Source organism: Ptychodera flava, chromosome 15 (assembly GCF_041260155.1).
Source record: "Ptychodera flava strain L36383 chromosome 15, AS_Pfla_20210202, whole genome shotgun sequence".
Lineage (NCBI taxonomy): Eukaryota > Metazoa > Hemichordata > Enteropneusta > Ptychoderidae > Ptychodera > Ptychodera flava.
Genome location: NC_091942.1, coordinates 1,138,787 through 1,158,654, shown reverse-complemented (window position 1 = coordinate 1,158,654; position 19,868 = coordinate 1,138,787). Strand labels below are relative to the sequence as shown.

Here is a 19,868-nt window from a genome sequence, read left to right as displayed (position 1 = left end):
CAACAATTTACCAAAACACGGCGGTATAACCTTTGGCCTTTGAGCATGTCACTTGTGTCAGGTGACTTGATGCAAAACAAGGAAGAAGACCGGAAATGTCAACGAGGCAGCTGTGATAGAGCGATACGGTACGCTGAACAGTTGACGGAGAGGCGGGCCGTGTGTAGTCATCATGGTGATAGCGTCTACCTTTCGTAAGATATGGAAAAGTTATCTGTTCAGAAATTCCGCCATCTTCGGAGCTGTGATGGCGGCGTCAGAAGTTAGTCAGGAAACAGTTCTGAACTTTGAACACTACGATGCCGCGCGGATAGCCCGTGTCGGGTTTTACGGGTGTTCATTCCATGCTCCAGCGAACCACTTTTGGCTGGTGTTCATCGAGAGAATCTTTCCAGGGTCGTCTTTTAAGAGTGTTCTCTTTAAAACTGGAATAGGACAATTTACTATCAACCCGTTCTTGATTTCGACATTTTACGCCGGTAAGTAAACTCCGAACTCAGTTGCATAATGGGATGGGAGTGTAACATTTATATGGGGTTATGTACGTCTTTCCTAAGTAATGTACTCGTCAAGCGATCACCAGCGTCGTGTCGCTGTCGGTGGGAGTGTGCGGCAGGTATCTTATGTGCGAATTAACGATCTTAAACGCAAAGAGCTACCAGTGATCTTTAAGATTCCAGTTTATCGCTTTGTTTCCATGGGCGTCAGGTTTTCTCAGGTCACTGTGAAGGCTGGTGACCTACTTAATACTACTCTCATACTGTGGAGCATTTTTAATGCAATCATGGCGGCAGCTACATCTGGTGTGATACGTCGATTTGCAGTCGCTCAGTCGCCGAGGGCGGCAACTTAAAACAGTCCACCCGAGGGAACCGTGCTTGAAGTTGTTTGGGAGGGGGGGAGGAGACTGAACTTGACCTTGAACCATCTGACCTTCACTTTACGGTCACCCTGCCACGGTCAAATTGTAAACTCGTCATTCATTCCTGACGTCATATATTGGTGACGTAGCAGGATGACTTATAAAGTTGAGTTCATGGCCAATGAATGTCTCGGTTAATATGACCTAAATGTACTTTTACTCATCAAAGAAGTGATTTCAAAACCATTGTAATTGTAGTAAGATGGTTCTTGTACTTCTACTCCAGATTGACAATTTTTACAAAGAAAACTGTCAACCTCAAGAAATTGACTGAGTGCATAGTTGACGAGAGCAAAAATAATTGTTGCACATATTTAAGACACAAACACCTGTCCAACACTGAGTTTGTTATAAAACTACACTATTTTCAGACTTTATGTCATCAGTTATAACAATTATGAATATACACAATTATGCAAAGAATAATTCTTTCATGTATGTGAATTATGCCTGTTGTCTGTGTGTCTTTATGATTCCATATGTATGATGCACAACATTATATTTTGTGAAGAAACACTGAAAACTGAATATTCTTCCGATGTGCAATTTGTACTGGACAAGTTTACAAAGTTTACATTTATAAATTGCTTGACATTCTTATGCTGATTAATTTTTAAGTTATGCCTATTAGAAATTTTCAAAACGTCCTCTTTTTTCCTCTGAAGGTTGAGGGCAAAAATAAAATGAAGGAAAACAAAACTTGGTTATTTTTATTCGCAAATCATTTCTTTTAATCGTGAGGAAAATGTTGATAAATGTTGATTGACTGAAACATGCAGCAGATTTTACTGTGTGTTCAGATGTTGTTCCATTACATAAATAATGCAAGATATTTCAGACTGCATATGTTTTGCTGTTATAATGCTGTCTTGAAGTAAATCTATGGAGGCCCTCAAAGATACCTGTGATGGTGTATTATTAATTTGTTGTAGGAAGTGTATTGATAAGACTCATTGTGAGGTATATTTGGTATGCACTGTCAATAACTCTGTAATGTGTATTGTAGTGAAAGTCATGAATATGATCTTAAAAGGACAGGTTTCGCATCAGCTTTATCTCTGAAAAGAATTGGTTCACTGAACACAACTTTCACAGAAGAACAAAGGATTGAAATCACATAAACAGTTAATGTCAACAAGCATTAATCTTAGAACACTGGATCGAGGACTGTTGCTGTAAGGCCTTTCAAAAGTTTTATGTAATCACAGGTCTTTTCTAGGCTATGAAAATGACTAAGTCATGTTCATTTTATGTGTTTCTGATGCTAATATTACCTTGTGGAATATTTTACTGAATAAACAAGTAAATATGTCAATAAATCAATGAGATCAATATCAAGGATTGCTGCAGTCTCTGAAAGTCACTGCATTTGCAGGGCTCGAAATTAACTTTTTTCCCTGGTTTTCCACTTGGGCTACCATTTTCTGAAGTTGGTAGCCCAGTGACAATGGTTAGTAGCCCATGCATATTTTTAGTTCAGGGATATCTTTTTTCGTTAACCAGACAAAAAAGCTATTTTTCAAGATTCTGCCCATAAAGTGAATTTTGTAGTCATTTGATGTGAATTTTGCACACCTTTAATACTGAAGGAAACAGAGATAATGGACGTTAGTGATACTCAAAAGTTTGGTTAGGACCCTTCAGTAATTACAGGGGGGGGTGGGCCGGGGGAATTTCGCAAACACCTGTACCGTAAAATGTGACCCTCCCCCCAATCCTCCTTTCCAAAATGTGACCCTCCCCCTTGTCCGACATTCTAAAACTTGACCTCCCCCCCCAACCACTGCGGTATTCTCCCCGGGAATAACTAAAACAGTATCAGCCAATTTACATAACAATTGGTTCAATTGTTATGTTAGGGACAAATTACAGAGGGGAGGGCTTGTGTTTTTGGAGGGACAGTCGCAATTTATCATGCAAGAATTTTTGAAGAGATATGGTATTTCATACAGTTTAGGGAGGGTCACCATATTTTGTGCAACTATAAGAAGGCAAGATGTAGCTGATTTAGTGCTTCCGGTTCATCCAAAAATATCAAATCATAATACATGGAGTCTATCAGGCAAATTATTGACAATTTACCCCCACAAAACATGCTATATCTGTATTTTATATGTTTGATAATGTATTTAAATCAAATGTACTTTGCTTGAATAGAGAAGTAAAATGAACACTTGTGTACAAGAAACTGATTTCTGAATTTCATCTAAAAAGTTGGTTCACTATCCATGGTGTTTATGAAGAAATTATGAATAGTTTTTTTCCAATACAAAAATAGGTAAATCTTTGCAATTGTGTACTCTTGATTATTGAGATTAATTTTCTTGATTAGACTAGAGTGGTTACAAGTCTATGGTTGTGTAAGAAATTTGATTTTGGAATCTCACCCAATGTCAATTCACTATGCATGGAAGTCTATAAGTGTGTGCGTATTTTGTTGGTGATTTCCTTATGATTCAGGAAATAGCACACGGACAATCAAAGTTTTGGCCATAGTATCAGCTTCTGTCAAAAGTGACCCTCCCCCCAAGATAGGTTTATAAAAAGTGACCCTCCTCCTTGAACTGTTTTCTAAAAAGTGACCCTCCCCCCAATTCCCCCGGCCCACCCCCCCCCTGTAATTACTGAAGGCTCCCTTACCTATTGACAACCGGTTTCACTGTCAGAGTTGTATGCAAATTTTGATAGTTGTCATGACAACAATACAACTTTCACAGCATTTAGACATACTGTAGCAGGGTTAAAATAGACCATGGGCTTTCTGTAGGGAGGAGGCATATAATTTTTGTGTAATTGTGATTGATATATTATGATCAAAATGCAACAAAAATGCATTTTCATTGGCTATCATTTCCTGTACCTGTCATTCAAGTACGGCAGTTCAGATATGGAAACTTTGTTGCACAGTCGTCATCATAACTTGCATAACAAAGTCATATTCTGGCGTTTCTGTGTCTACCTGGGTTGGACTGCATTAGCTGGTCCCAAAGTGACATACCAGACATGGCATGCAAGTACTGACTGAATTTCAGGTCCAAGGCTTTGGTAGTCCGTGTGGGCTACCATTTCACACATTTTGGTAGCCCCAGAGAAAAGTTAGTAGTCTGTGGACGCGGGACTACCGCTAATTTCGGGTCCTGATTTGATGTCTGTCTCAAGTTGTTCATGCCAGTTTTGTCATACATTGATGACCTACTACTCTATTCTCTGCTGTACAATGAATGGCTGGTGGTCAGACTGATGAGAACACATCATTCAATGATGTGTCCTCAATTGTCTGGCCAGCCAAAGCTAAGAGACAGCTAGGCTTTGTCAATCAAAACATGGCTTGCTATGCTTGGCAGCTTGACTTACAGGAATACAATGCCATGTAGAGGCATAAAGATTTGCTCCATTGTATGCCAGTGAAGGACAAAGAGTCTAGATCATAATCACAGCCCCTTCTCCACCATGTGTAGTTGATACTGTATGTGGCACTCATAGCTTCTAACACTGTTTGTTCAGGTTCTTATATGCTATGTTGTATTCATAATGACCAGATACACCTTGTTTTTGTTTTGTTGAAGTGCCTCAATAGTGAACAAATAAAGGAATAGAGTAGATGATATAGGAATAGAGTAGATGATATAGGAATAGAGTAGATGATATAGGAATAGAGTAGATGATATAGGAATAGAGTAGATGATATAGGAATAGAGTAGATGATATAGGAATAGAGTAGATGATGTAGGAATAGAGTAGATGATGTAGGAATAGAGTAGATGATATAGGAATAGAGTAGATGATATAGGAATAGAGTAGATGATATAGGAATAGAGTAGATGATATAGGAATAGAGTAGATGATGTAGGAATAGAGTAGATGATATAGGAATAGAGTAGATGATGTAGGAATAGAGTAGATGATATAGGAATAGAGTAGATGATGTAGGAATAGAGTAGATGATATAGGAATAGAGTAGATGATATAGGAATAGAGTAGATGATGTAGGAATAGAGTAGATGATATAGGAATAGAGTAGATGATGTAGGAATAGAGTAGATGATATAGGAATAGAGTAGATGATGTAGGAATAGAGTAGATGATATGAATAGAGTAGATGATATAGGAATAGAGTAGATGATGTACATAGGAATAGAGTAGATGATATAGGAATAGAGTAGATGATGTAGGAATAGAGTAGATGATGTAGGAATAGAGTAGATGATGTAGGAATAGAGTAGATGATATAGGAATAGAGTAGATGATACAGGAATAGAGTAGATGATATAGGAATAGAGTAGATGATATAGGAATAGAGTAGATGATATAGGAATAGAGTAGATGATATAGGAATAGAGTAGATGATATAGGAATAGAGTAGATGATATAGGAATAGAGAAGATGATATAGGAATAGAGTAGATAATGTAGGAATAGAGTAGATGATATAGGAATAGAGTAGATGATGTAGGAATAGAGTAGATGGCACAAATCAGCTGAGGATCTCCAGTTTTGTGAAAGTTCAACACTGTATTGTCTAAAGGACCCTAAGGAACAGTAACTGTCATTTAAATTTCTTTTTATGGTTTTCATTTTTGATTTAACTAGTTTCTTTCATGTAAATGTAAATGTTGTTTTACTCGACTCTGTGTGAGAAGAGCCTCTGGCTCAACAGTTTATCAAGTTTAAATAAAGTCTAATAATAATACATAATACTTCCCAAAGCATGTTGAGATACACAGTGATAAAAGCTTGTCAACTCAGCATGTACATGTTTAGACCATATTGTTGATGTTGACAAGTAAATTCTGATACTGACTAGATTTCAAATGTGAACAATGATATATCCTGTAAGCTAAATGGCTGGTAGTTCACCATGATTTGGGATCAGATCAAGAACTTGCAGTTGATATACAAATAAGTTGCAGTTAATATAGAAATCAAAAATAGTGAAAAAATTATCAAAAAGTACAGCTACTGGAGCTTTAATGCAGCTTCTGCCCTTCTAGGTAGGGTAATTCAAAACATAACTGCTTAAGCCAAAAAAAAAATTGTTTCTTGTCCTTGATATTCAGTGAAAGTGATGTAGCGCCACCGTTTTCTTTTTTTTTCTTTTTCTTTTTTTTCCTTTCTCTTTTTTTATTCCTAACAATGCTGGTTTGGCGTTATTGAATTGAAGCAACTGTTATTGTCTTTTATCACTGGCTGCATAATACTTCAGTTTTTTTTAGCATTTTTGGATATGTACAGTAAACAGGGATATGAAGGATAGCTGAACTGATGAGTATGTAACCCAACAAAGACGTGATGCGCAGGTTCTGAAACGATGTGCATGTTGACCAGAAATTTTGCCTTACATTGTGTATTTATGATACATATTACCGAAAGCTCTATCCAGACTAGCAGTTGCTCATAGATGAGCTTTACAAAGGGATTTAAAAATTTGACCTTTAAAAAAATTTTTCAGGTATAAATTTACTGGAAGGAAAGTCAGACATCTTTACTGAACTCAGGGAGAAATTCTGGACGACATATGCAGTAGGATTTGTCTTTTGGCCTCCTGTATTGGTGAGTTGTATTGGTTATTACTGTATATGCGCAGTTTGTTTATCGTTTGTTTTGGTGCTGTGTACAATGTAGCTGTTGGTTGCCACAGTGAATTCTATTTCTATGTAAAGATCCCAGATGCTGTTTGCCAAGAGACCATCACGATAGTGTGGACAGTTATTCAAATTTTTTTTTTAATTGTAAAGTTTGGCACCTTTGCTTTGAATGTGTGAATATTAATTGCTTGACAATTTACAGATACTTCTTGTGGCATGTTTTTGGCAAACATGTAATTTTTCCAATAGGAAGATGTCATGGAAAAATTAATTTGGTCTTACAATGTTTGTTTATAAGAATTGATAAACTTAGGACAATCCAATCCCTTATAGCAATTGACAAGGATTTATATACATACCATCGAACATTAAACGTGACTATTCTTTTTATAGATGATGATTTGCCATTCTTTGATGATTGTAGCATTTTGAAATATCAATGGAATTTTGACCTGTATTTATAGTACTTGAAGGTCATGCAAAAATTTGCACTGCCAAAATAGTCAGGTTTTAATGAAATCCCATGAGTAAACATGAGTGACACGCCTCATTAATATTGCTGTATCCAAATTTGCTTTGTGTTTATAGAAGGACAGTCATTTCATTTACCTCATACAACATTTTCTCTAACAGAGTATTTTATTCTTTTTTCTTGTCTTTTCAGTTTGTAGTTTACAGGGTAATTCCATTCAATCACAGACTGGCAGTTGTTTCAGTATTTAGCTTTATATGGGGCAACTTTCTATGTTACATGAAAACATTGGTGAGTACAGTTCAGCATTCTCATTAGCAAGGTCAAATTTTTCCCCACACACAATTCATTTCAGTTCATGACATAAATTTGTACAACCAGGATAAGTGTCACTATAAGTCTAGAAAGGAGACTGTCATACTATTTTTCACATCCATGAGAATTCAAAAATTACAGTTTTAGTCAAAGTTTACAAGTCATTGTACCACCAGATATTCCTGTCATTGTTCAAAACTCCATCTGTGATCTATACTTTGTGAACTGGACAAAATAAGGAGATTATAAAGTGGTGCAGGCGTCAACTTTGTTACCTTGCAGTAGCTAACATGGCTGTTTACATCATAAAGCTAGCCTTGATATTGTAGAGAGTGTCAACCAATATCTCATGTATGGAGGATGTTTCTTGACAAGTCCTCAAACTTCTAATCAGGACATTTTCTGCAGAAAAAAACTATTTAATTAGCAGATCACATTTCTTTATGAAATTGGTTGCCAATCTGGATAGTGCATGGCTAATTGAAGTATTTTTATCATTCATGTTGCAGGACATGCATAAGAATGGTGTGAAATCTACAGAAAACAAACAATTAGATGAAGCTGCTGTGAAATCTACCAGTAGATGATGTTATTATGATATGTGTAATATGTTAGCTACACTTTATCTGTGACATATACTGGGCTGGGTTACTTTCCATCTCATGGTACCATAATGGTTCCATCAATTCTATCAACACCAATAATTAGGACTAAAAAAATGATAATTTATTAACATCAGCTAATTTACTTGTAAATTTGATAACTGAGATGCCAAATGAAAGATAGACCATATACTTTTGTTTCTGAACATGTTTGAAGTTGTTTCAGATACTCCCTGCCAGAGGTACATGTTCTGCATGCAAATACATGTATAAACTTATCCTGCATGCAAATACATGTATAAACTTATCCTGCATGCAAATACATGTCATTGTATAAACTTCCCTTTTGAAAATGATCATAATTATACAGCATTGCTTGGAAGATAATGCCATAAATATTTAAAAAGGAAAGTGGGAGTCCAGTTTCTGAACATGTGATAATGTTCATGCTTTGCGTTGTCAAATGTTGGCAAGAATTTAGGCAACTTCAGCCATATTTCATGAAACAAAGTATTATGTGTATCCTACGTTAACAGTTTGGCAAGGTGTGTATATCATCATTAAATTTACATTGAAATTGTCTACTATAGAAAAGAATTTCTTGTATTGTTTATTTGAAGAATGAATGAAACTTGTCAATTGAGTAAATCAACTCTTTGTGACAGTGTCCTAGACACACGGTCAGTTTGTTTTTAACTTTGACTTTCATGTTTCTATAATGAATAACTGCAATATTTTAGCAAGAAACAATAAATACAAAAAGTATATAAACTTTTTAAATATACTTTGTACTTGACTCAAAAGAGGTGTTGAATTGATGGTCTTATTATGCTAATTTTATTACTTTACTCATGGGAGAAACTTGTAATATTTTTAAGTTGTCTGGAATATGCAGGACTGTCTGTCCAAGGCACCACCGGTGTATCGTATAATGACATCACTACTAATACCTGTACATCCCACAGTCAGTGTTGTGGTCTGATCTGTAAGCTTTTACAATGCTCAGGTGATACCAAATTGTGCTGATAAGAAGTGTATGACCTTTGACCTAACCTTTTCCCTGTGTGTGCTGGTAGGCCTTGTCAGCCTGTGATAGATTGTGAGACTCTACCAAAATCTGATTGTTAAATTGTCAGCAAAAAATGCTGAATGAGCTGTTGACTGAAGCCTTTTCTCGTGGAGCCTGGTGACAGACAATTTTGTGTGTTGCAGACAGCAACACATTGTAAATAACATATAATATTGTAAAAAAATGAAAAATAGGATTCACTAAATCTTTTTAGATATTTTATGGAATAGATTATTTCTTGAAAACTTTAACATGTACTAAGCATTGCTGCAATGTGAGTTGACATTCTCAAATGACAAAAATTCCTCTTAGTAACTAAGTCTAAAGATCTTTGATTTGAGACTGAAATAGCAAATTGTTTATTACTAAATGAGAAATATATCTTAATTATAAATCTTTCTAGACAATGTAGTGCCTTTTATCTTCTGGGTATTCCTTGTAATTATTGTATTAATACAGTTTACAGAGGAGTTACCCAGAGGCATGGAGAATCGTAAATGGCGCCCTCTCAGGCAGCATACAATTTCAAGTCAAGCTATGAAATTATGTTGATTATAGATGTACATGATAGCAGCAGCGTTAACACAGAGCAGATGTGATGGGTATGACCAGAGTCACCACCTGGCAGGTGTAGGATTTTGACATTAGGTCAATAAGTATGCCTTTCAGGTATAGAAATAATAGGAAAGATGAGCCAGCAATGTTTTCTTGGAAGGGATCCTAACGACTTAGAGAGTCACCAACATGTGGGTGGGTACTCTAGGAATTTCAACCAGTGATTTAGGTCGGAGGTCAAGAGTACCAAACAGGACTGAATTTTTAAGTGGTTAGGGGAATGCATTATGCAAGATGGCTTCAAATTAGCATTATTGGTATGATGGAAAGGGGGTATATACAAAGTGGCTTAACTGACAATTTTCAGCAATTGTTCATATTTTTGCTATGCCTCTGTCTTGCAACGCTTTGACATTCATGTGTACAGAAAATCCAAAATGATCAGTGGTTTCCTTTAAACCAGACCATAATCAAATGATTAAAAAACACATCCTAACAAGACATAACTGAGAATTCATTTCTTCTAACAATCAGTGCACAACTTTCAAACAATCAATGTTATTGATGGAAAAGTCTCATTTGGGAATTTGTCTTCACTTAAACACAAAAAGATGAAAATATTAGTTTGTATAGCAATCTTTGAGGTCAAATCAAGGTCAGCAAAGAGTATGTTAGTGAAAGAAGACATTTCCATGCATCATATCACTATTGGTTCCTTTAGTGACATCACTGATTACTCTACTTTGCATATGCAAATCTTGTGTTCAACGGAGGTGTCCATATCCCTTTCAGAGAGAGAAAATTTTGTCTGTAATAGAACAGAGAAGAACTGCAAGAGTCATGTACACAACCTTTTTTAGCAATACATACATTGCAGCTAGGGGCATATGTAAACCAATGTGATGTTATAATCATGTTCAGTGAACATCGCTAAAGCATAGAGAGTTGAGTTGATGATTTGACCATGCCGTGGTGTTTTTCTCCAATAAGTACACATCATACCATCCATCTCACATCTGCTTTGTGGTGCAACTCACATCTGTGAAGTAAAGATCACTTTTCAGAACTCCAAGTCATCTTTGATATAATTCAATTATACTGAAATGTCGTTTTCTCATAGAGGAAAATTAGTATATTATCTGTCTGTGTACATTCGTCAATGCCATTGTCAATTAATACCTGTATATTGCTCATACATGTAATATCACATGTAAGTCCATTATCTTATGTTTTTGATACATGCATGGCCATTCATGCTGTTCATAAAGCCATTGTTCAGGGAAGTTCAAAGAATTTTGTTCTGTAGCTATCAAGGTATATAGTGATTCATGTAATTGATACATAGGGGATTCAATCTCCGATGATGACGATAATGATGATTAAATATTTCAAAATGAAGATAAATAAACATATATTTGGACTCAGTAAATTTGTTGTTATTGTTGTTGTTATTGTTGTTGTCGTTGTTAGTCCCCACGGACACCGTCCGGGGGGACTTATAGGTTTGGTCATGTCCGTGCGTGCGTGCGTCCGTCCGTCCGTGCGTCCGTCCGTCCGTTCACGCAGATATCTCAGAGATGCAAGAACCGATTTCATTCAAACTTGGTACAAGGATTACTTCATATGTCATACAGATGCACGTCGATTTGTTTTGGGATACGATCCAATATGGCCGCCAGGCGGCCATTTTATTACGATTTTTTTATGTACAGAGCCATAACTCAGACATGTTTCAACCGATTTTATTCAAAGTTGGTACAAGGACATTGACCAATGTCATAGATATGCACGTCAATTTGTTTTGTGATATGATCCAATATGGCCGCCAGGCGGCCATTTTATTACAATTTTTTCATGTACAGAGCCATAACTAAGACATGTTTCAACCGATTTTACTCAAAGTTGGTACAAGAACATTGACCAATGTCATAGATGTGCACGTCAATTTGTTTTGTGATACGATCCAATATGGCTGCCAGGCGGCCATTTTATTACAATTTTTTAGCTACTATAGACTATAGTCTATAGAAGCTATTGGGATGGGCATCCGTCCGGCGTCCGTCGTCAGTCTGTATGTATGTATGTATGTATGTATGTATGTATGTATGTCCGTTTGTGAGGCGTCCGTCCACTCAAATATCTTGAGAACCGCAGTACTTACTGATTTGATATTTGTTGTGTAAATGAAAAATATGATTTTGAGAAACTATTTTTTTTAATTTTTTGATATTGTTGAAAATAGGCAAATTAATGCCAAAAAAGGTGTTTTTGGTAAAAGATCTTCTTCTTCATAACCGCTGGTCAGACAGCTTTGTTATTTGGTATACAGGTCCCTAGGGATAACCCAACTTAGATTTGTTCAAATTGTGATGAAATATGCAAATGTGTATTTTTAAGGAATTTTTTTGTCATTTTTGGTCAAAATTTGACTTACATTGTATCTAATTCTTGTACTGTATAAACCCTATTAATTCACCCAGAAAAAAATAATTAATAAGATTTTAAATAATTGAATTAATTAGGAAATCATCAAAGCCAAAATAATTTTAGTGTGGAATTATCAGAAAGTTAAACTTTTTTTGACAGTTCATAGTGAAATGCTTACCATCTTGGAGGATTAAAACATGTAAAGGCAACTTTCCTGAATCCCAACTTTGATATTCTGAACCACCATTTATGTTATCTGAAAGAAATTGCTCATAATAGTTTGTCATGATAGGGTGGTCAAATAAATAGAGATAGAGAAAGTTCTAATTTCCATTTATGGCTGGCTTGGTAAGGATAAAATAAGATTACTTTTTGAGGAAAAAAATAGAGTGGTCAATTAAAAGAGTGGTCAAAGTGATAGGGTTTTTACGGTAAAGCTTGGCTGTAAGATTCCTCATGTGCTATTTATAGCAATTATGCAATCTGTGTAAACAGTGCAATGAAAGTGTAACATGATTCCTTATAATGCTTTTGATGACCTTGAACTTCTTAAGTTTCAAACATTTGTCTCTTCAGTGTGCTTTCTCTGAGTACGTACAGTCTTAGCTTATTCAACAGAACTTACTTACAACGTTAATTTGAAAGTTAAAATGTGCTCGGTTAATAGGATGAAAATACTGATAAAGGTAACCAGCTCAAGATTCTTTATAACCTGACAGATATGCTGTTTTTTTATGACTTAATCTTGATTTAAGCAAGTCTTGTTTACTTTAATTAGAATGTAATTAACTCTGGTTTATTTGCTATTATAGACTAATATAGTCTGATGAAATATGCAAATCTGTATTTTTAGGGAATTTTTTCCATTTTTGGTCAGGCCATCCTGAAATGAGCTATCTAAGATATCCACCTTCTTCATCAATACATGTGTCACAAAAGGTTAACACAGCAGAGCTCTGTCAACTGTTGAGTCGCTTGTTTTTTCAAAACCGCTGGTCAGACAGCTTTAATATTTGGTTTACATGTCCCTACGATGACCTTAGTGAGATAATTTCATACAGTCAGGAAATACTTAATTTTGTATCCATGTCTATAGTAGCTTCAGGGACTTTGGCCCTATGTTTCATGTACAGAGCCATAATTCAGACATGTTTCAACCGATTTTATTCAATGTTGGTACAAGGACATTGACCAATGTCATAGATATGCACGTCAATTTGTTTTGTGATACGATCCAATATGGCCGCTAGGCAGCCATTTTATTACGATTTTTTCATATACAGAGCCATAACTCAGACATGTTTCAACCGATTTTATTCAATGTTGGTACAAGGACATTGACCAATGTCATAGATATGCACGTTGATTTGTTTTGTGATACGATCCAATATGGCCGCTAGGCAGCCATTTTATTACGATGTTTTCATGTACAGAGCCATAACTCAGACATGTTTCAACTGATTTTATTCAAAGTTGGTACAAGGACGTTGACCCATGTCATACATATGTACATCGATTCGTTTTGTGATACAATCCAATATGGCTGCCAGGCAGCCATTTTATTACGATGTTTTCATGTACAGAGCCATAATACTCAGACATGTATCAAGCGAATTTATTCAAAGTTGGTACAAGGAGATTGACTAATGTCATACATATGCATGTCAATTTGTTATGTGATACGATCCAATATGGCTGCCGTGCGGCCATTTTGTTACGATTTTTTCATGTACAGAGCCATAATTCTCAGGTATATCTCAACCGATTTTATTCAAAGTTGGTACAAGGATATTAACCTATGTCATACATATGTACGTCAATTTGCTTCAGATATGATCCAATATGGCTGCATGGCAGCCATTTTGTTACAATTTTTTCAAGTCCTTAGCCAAAACTTGGGCACATCTCAACTGATTTTATTCACGGATTTCATTGAAACATAGTACAAGGACATTGACCTATGTCATACATATGCACATTGATTTGTTTTGTGATACAATCCAATATGGCCGCAGTGGTGTCATTTTTTTTCTGAATTTTTCATGTCCGGAACCATAACTCAGACTTGTATCAAGCAAATTTATTCAAAGTTGGTACAAGGACATTGACTTATTTATACATATGTATGTCGATTTGTTTCACGAGATGGTCCAATATGGCCACATGGTAGCAATTTTGTTATGGTTGTTTCATGTCGAGAGCCATAACTCTGGCAAGTCTCAACTGATCTTATTCGAAGTTGGTACATGGACTTTGACTTATGTTATACATATACGTGTTGATTTTTTAAACAGTAAGATCAAATATCGCTGCATGGCTGTGATTTTGTTACAATTTTCGAATGTACAGAGCCATAACTCAGACATATTTCCACCAGTATCATTCAAAGTTGGTACAAGGACATTGACCTATTTCATACATATGCTCGTCAATTTGTTTCACGTCATGTAGCAGTAACATGTCAATTATTGAAGTTTCGTAAGTAGGCTGATATGTCAAGAAATACTGCATCAAATTCATGAAATTTTGTACAGATGTTAAGCTCACATTGCTTTAACATTGAAAAAGACATTTATCAGTGTCATTTTCATTAATTTTAATTGCATAAGTAATGAACTTTCCTAATTAGAGTGATATAGCCACAAATTAATACAACGTCAAATTGATGAACCTTGATACAGATGTTGATCTCATAGTGTTGTAAATACTGCATCAAGAAATATGGTAACAGTGATAATCTGTTAAGTGTTAGGATTGTATGCAAAAGTGTTTTACAACATCCTGTTGATTAATTCCTAGTTGACTCATTTTATGAACTTTAGGATGGTTGCCTACATTGGTTTTATGATTTCATCACCATGGAACTCATTCTTGGCCATTGAGCACCATCTGTATCGCAGTATTTTTATCACAGACCTAATTAATGAAGATGACTCTATCCTCTCTGAGGACATGTAATCAAAGTACCCATTAACAAGTGGGGACTGTGTCATCAACGATGACTTGTTGATACTATTTGCAGAAAAGAACAAAGTATGCGCTGCAAATTTCAACACAGCCTAACTATACATGTGCGTCGCAAATTCAATACAGCCTAACTATACATGTGCGTTGCAAATTCAATACAGCCTAACTATACATGTGCGTTGCTGCCTAACTATACATGTGCGTTGCAAATTCAATACAGCCTAACATTACCCAAGGGGTGTCACTTCATTGCCACACACTTTTTTCGATCGCCAAAAATGCACCTAGCATGCATCGAAATCGGTAAAATTCGACGTAGGGTCAAAGCACATTAGTCCTCAATAATACTCCAACATTTTTACCTCTTACCGATGAAAAGTCGAGAAATCAGCAAGTTTTTCAGCGTATCTGGACGTCTCTTACATTTCAGATTTAAAAGGCGCGGTGGTGTATTGAGTCACGTGGGCGCTTTTCAAATCGAACCAATAGCAGAGCTGAATGGACCAGCGTGAAAACCCGGAGGCAACGTAAGTTTCTCACATCTTTGGAAAGAACGATCTCTTGCTGCGGGTGAACTGGAACTGTTAAAGTTACCAGAATTTCGTATGCAGACGCACGCAGACAGTGTCACCCATAGTCTTCCAAAGACGTGAGAAACTTACGTTACTGCCGGGTTTTCACGCTGGGCCCATTCGTTCAGTACGGGCTCTGACCCTACATCGAATTTTACCGCTCTCGATGCTTGCTGGGTGCATTTTGGCGGGCTCTGCTATTGGTTCGATTTGAAAAGCGCCCACGTGACTCAATACACCGCCGCGCCTTTTAAATCTGAAATGTAAGAGACGTTCAGATACGCTGAAAAACTTGCTGATTTCTCGACTTTTCATCGGTAAGAGGTAAAAATGTTGGAGTATTATTGAGAAGGACTAACGTGCTTTGACCCTACGTCGAATTTTACCGATTTCGATGCATGCTAGGTGCATTTTTGGCGATCGAAAAAAAGTGTGTGGCAATGAAGTGACACCCCTTGGGTAATGTTAGGCTGTATTGAATTTGCAACGCACATGTATAGTTAGGCAGCAACGCACATGTATAGTTAGGCTGTATTGAATTTGCAACGCACATGTATAGTTAGGCTGTATTGAATTTGCGACGCACATGTATAGTTAGGCTGTGTTGAAATTTGCAGCGCATACTTTGTTCTTTTCTGCAAATAGTATCAACAACGACAACAACAATAACAACAACAATAACAACAAATTTACTGAGTCCAAATATATGTTTATTTATCTTCATTTTTAAATATTTAATCATCATCATCATCATCGGAGATTGAATCCCCTATGATTGATATAGTGTGTTAAAGAGGGTAACTGTATGTACTTGTTTCACCCCTCAAAGTGTCTTTTCTCTTTTCTGTAAACAAGTATTTCTCGATGCGGCATGCAGTAGCACCAGGAGAATTGTAACTGGCTCACCAGGGTGACTTATCTAGTCTTGAGGGAGTGAGAATGTTATGTTTTATGTTTACTTGCTCTGCAACCCACAGTGAAGATGTCTGTAGAGAATTTTCTACATAAGTTGGTGATCCAGGGACTTGTGCATCAGGGTATGTCGGTGATCCAGGGACTCTAGTTTCAGGATATGTTTATGGTATTCTTGCTTAGTTTGATAGTTGTGTCTATTAAAGTTTAAAATGACATTACCTTTTACCTGGTGTAACATAGTTTACACCCTAGAGGGTCTGTGTTTACACATGTCATTTTTATACCAATGGTCAAATGCCTTTGCACTTGTGCATGAATCTTGCAAAATTGAAGAAAAATTATGTGAAGTTTGCCTGTCAAATGAATTTAATTTTCAAAGAAGGTGCATTCGTCAGTGAGCTAAGCAGTATGAACATATTAAAATGTGGTGCGTATATAGGATTGCTCTGTGAAGTGCTTTGTGTCTTGTGGACTCCCTAGGATAGTGTCAATCTGTAGCTTCGTATGGACTCCTTAGTGTAGTATCGATCTGTATGATAACACACCTCTAGACACAGATTCACTCAAAATTATAAATGTGCAGGAGACGTCATGGAGGCCTTTAAACATTCTTTTTTCTCAATTTTGCACAATTAGACCTTAATTATAGGGTCAAGTACAGACTGTTGGCATCAGAATGAGATTTATAAATGATATGAAAGGACAATGTCACTTTATCATCTTCACCAGACTAGACAAGAAATTTGTTTGTCATAGAAATTTGATGCTTACCAAGTAGTGCGCATATTGACTGCTTCCAATCAAACTAGGTAGCAGTTTAAAGACTGTTCACTGGCTGTCTCTGTTTTATGCAAAGTTAACACAATGGATGCCACATGTGTGATAACAGAGCTGAAAAACAGCTTTTTCAACTTTAAGCATATAATTATTAAGTGAGTTGCATTAGACCTGAAGTCCCTCCAAATTTTGTGCAATGTTCTTTTAATGTAGTCCTCATTTTACACACTTACTCATTTTTGCACCTTATTTATCCATTTAGCAGTGGTTCTAATGAGTTAATCTTTTAAAGTGTAAATTCCAAATCACATGAGTAACATCAATGTGCTTTCCTGTAATCAATCTGATACTAAACTCCTATGCATACACAGCACACAAAGTACACATGTTGTCTCTACTAGACATTGGTGTGCTCAACACAATTTTTTTGAGTCATGTGACACAAGATAAATTCCTACATCAAGGCAATGAGCTATGCCCTGTTAGTCAAATGATTAGAGTGCATAAATTCACTGCTATGGAGCTCACAGTAAGTGAGGCTTACCACAATTCTCTATGATCTGTACACACGGAGATCACACACTGAACTGAAGCAAATTTCTTCTGTACACAGAACAACTCGGTCCATATTTCAAAATTCCGGCAACATTGTTCTGATAATCATAATTTTCTGATTTCTCACTGTGAATAATGAGAAGATCAACCCCTTTTCCGCGGAGGAGATAGCAATTTTGTAATTTTCTCGACATAGATTTTTGACAGCCATACACAATATTTTCCAGAAAACTAAGGGAATAAGTTGCATCTGTGTTGGCAAAAGAAAGGGTATTGATTTTTTTTAATGTTCGTAACAAAGGAAATTTGCATGTCTGACAGGTGGTTTGATGAGACCATCTTAGTTGCTGATAACTTTATCTTGACAAGTGTGCAATTTTTAGCACCTCCAAACATTGACTTCTCATTCAATTTACTCTTGAATTTTAAACATAATCAATAATTTTTGAACATAGTTTGAACAAATAATCCTGAACTTAAATTGCAAGTTAAAAATTTTTAAGAAACTGATTAAATTGAAAAAGCCTTTAGCAAAAAATGTCTGAGTGAACAAATCAAGGGGAATTGTGGGTAGCCTCACTAACTGTGGAGTAGTCTGGTTCCCTGACCCATTTCCCCGGTAGAGGGCGTGGGGAAATATTTCCCCACGCCCTCTACCGGGGAAATGGGTCAGGGAACCAGACTAACTGTGGAGCTGTCTTTCTGTGGCTTCAAAGCTGTTGTATTTAGCCAAATCTTGTCAGCTGTTAGTTCTGCTTGTCCAGGTCATCTTAGAGCTCTGTCATACCATCAAAGTCTAGGTAAATTAAGGTAGAATGAGCCTCGGGGACAGATAGCCGGACTCTCAAATTTCTACAATTCTTTTCGAATGTACCACTTGTTGGGCTCATTTTAAAGCTCTTGGAAAGAAAAACTTCCACTGTCGTAGTTTTTTGAAAATTCAAAATTTATTTTTTCCCGTAGAGTTAACACAGGGATGGCTGCCATTTTGAATGCCAAATAGTTTATGTTGGGTAATTTGTTTCTCTAGTTCCGAACTTTGCGCGGTAACCCCCGATTTTTATTGCTGATTTGGTAACAGAGTGGTTGAAAGTTTCATTCAGGAAAATTTGTGCAAAAGTTTAAGTCTTTAACTTTCAAGGCACATACTACCTTAAACTATACAAATGAACATACGGTCACATTATGACAAACTATTGGGAATATTCTGGATCAAACATTGTCTGTTTACATTTTTGGTAGGAGAAACAATGTTATGTTAACTTTTTAAAGTACTAGTTCACTGTAACATTCCACTGTTTTATACCTTCATGTAGGAGATGATTACATTGTCTTTATAATTGTGTAAGTTTTGTTTAATGCCTGACTACCTTGAGTACTGTAAATTTCTGGCACTATTATAAATACCTTGAGTGCCAGCAAATTCTGGCGAAATTCTATATATGGTTTATTTGATACAGAAATATCACTTTGGTTGTCAAGGGGTCAGTGAGTGAGCTTTATTTCATGTATGCTTTGCCCAGTGATTGCAGACGATGTCAATAATGAAGCAGCCTTTTCTTTCTCCTGATGTGCAGCATGCTCTGAAGGTTATCTCTTGTTGGTCAAATGTCACTATTCACAATGAATTAGGGAGTCTATTTGTATTATTCAATGATAACGGCAAGATTCAACCATCAAATTGGATAATAGCTTCTGAGACACTGCACATCAGCCCTTTCTTTTGGAAAAGTTATGTTATTAATGCAGAGCGCCCTCTGTGGCAGACTATGCTATCACTTCAGGACCTCATTGACTGCGTCACAAACCAGGCAACTTTACTCCCCATGAAAGATGAATGGGCAGTAGTATCATCATAAACATCTTTATGTCATGTTCATGTATGTCAACTGAAATTCAAAGATAGTCCTTCCACTTAGGACCGTACATCAGGCACATAATTTACTGATTTTAATTTTTAATAAAGGTTGGTTTTTCTACCAATAAATCTTCATTTGTGTAGGTATATAAAATAATATTTTAAAATGTTAAATATGAAATATTTATTTATCAGAAAATATGTAACAACGTGTGTGCAACCTTCATTCTTAATAAATATTTCAAGAAAAAGTGAATGCCATGTCTGTGTTTACAATT

The 19,868-nt window shown here is 36.2% G+C and overlaps 1 protein-coding gene across 1 annotated transcript; it reads left to right on the top strand.

Annotated features, from left to right (window-relative positions):
- Window positions 1-59: 59 nt before the first annotated feature.
- LOC139150893 (mpv17-like protein) lies at window positions 60-10,948 on the top strand. Its single transcript, XM_070723340.1, has 4 exons — window positions 60-479; window positions 6,371-6,471; window positions 7,171-7,269; window positions 7,803-10,948. The coding sequence occupies exons 1-4, from the start codon at window positions 173-175 to the stop codon at window positions 7,878-7,880; spliced, it is 585 nt and encodes a 194-aa protein (XP_070579441.1). The 5' UTR covers window positions 60-172; the 3' UTR covers window positions 7,881-10,948.
- The last annotated feature ends 8,920 nt before the right edge of the window (window positions 10,949-19,868 follow it).

Bases quoted from the DNA above. Each gene is read 5' to 3' on its own strand.
- LOC139150893 (XM_070723340.1), top strand. From the start codon at position 173: ATGGTGATAGCGTCTACCTTTCGTAAGATATGGAAAAGTTATCTGTTC. The intron at 6,472-7,170 runs GTGAGTTGTATT...TTGTCTTTTCAG, and splicing joins TCTTTTGGCCTCCTGTATTG to TTTGTAGTTTACAGGGTAAT. The intron at 7,270-7,802 runs GTGAGTACAGTT...TTCATGTTGCAG, and splicing joins TATGTTACATGAAAACATTG to GACATGCATAAGAATGGTGT.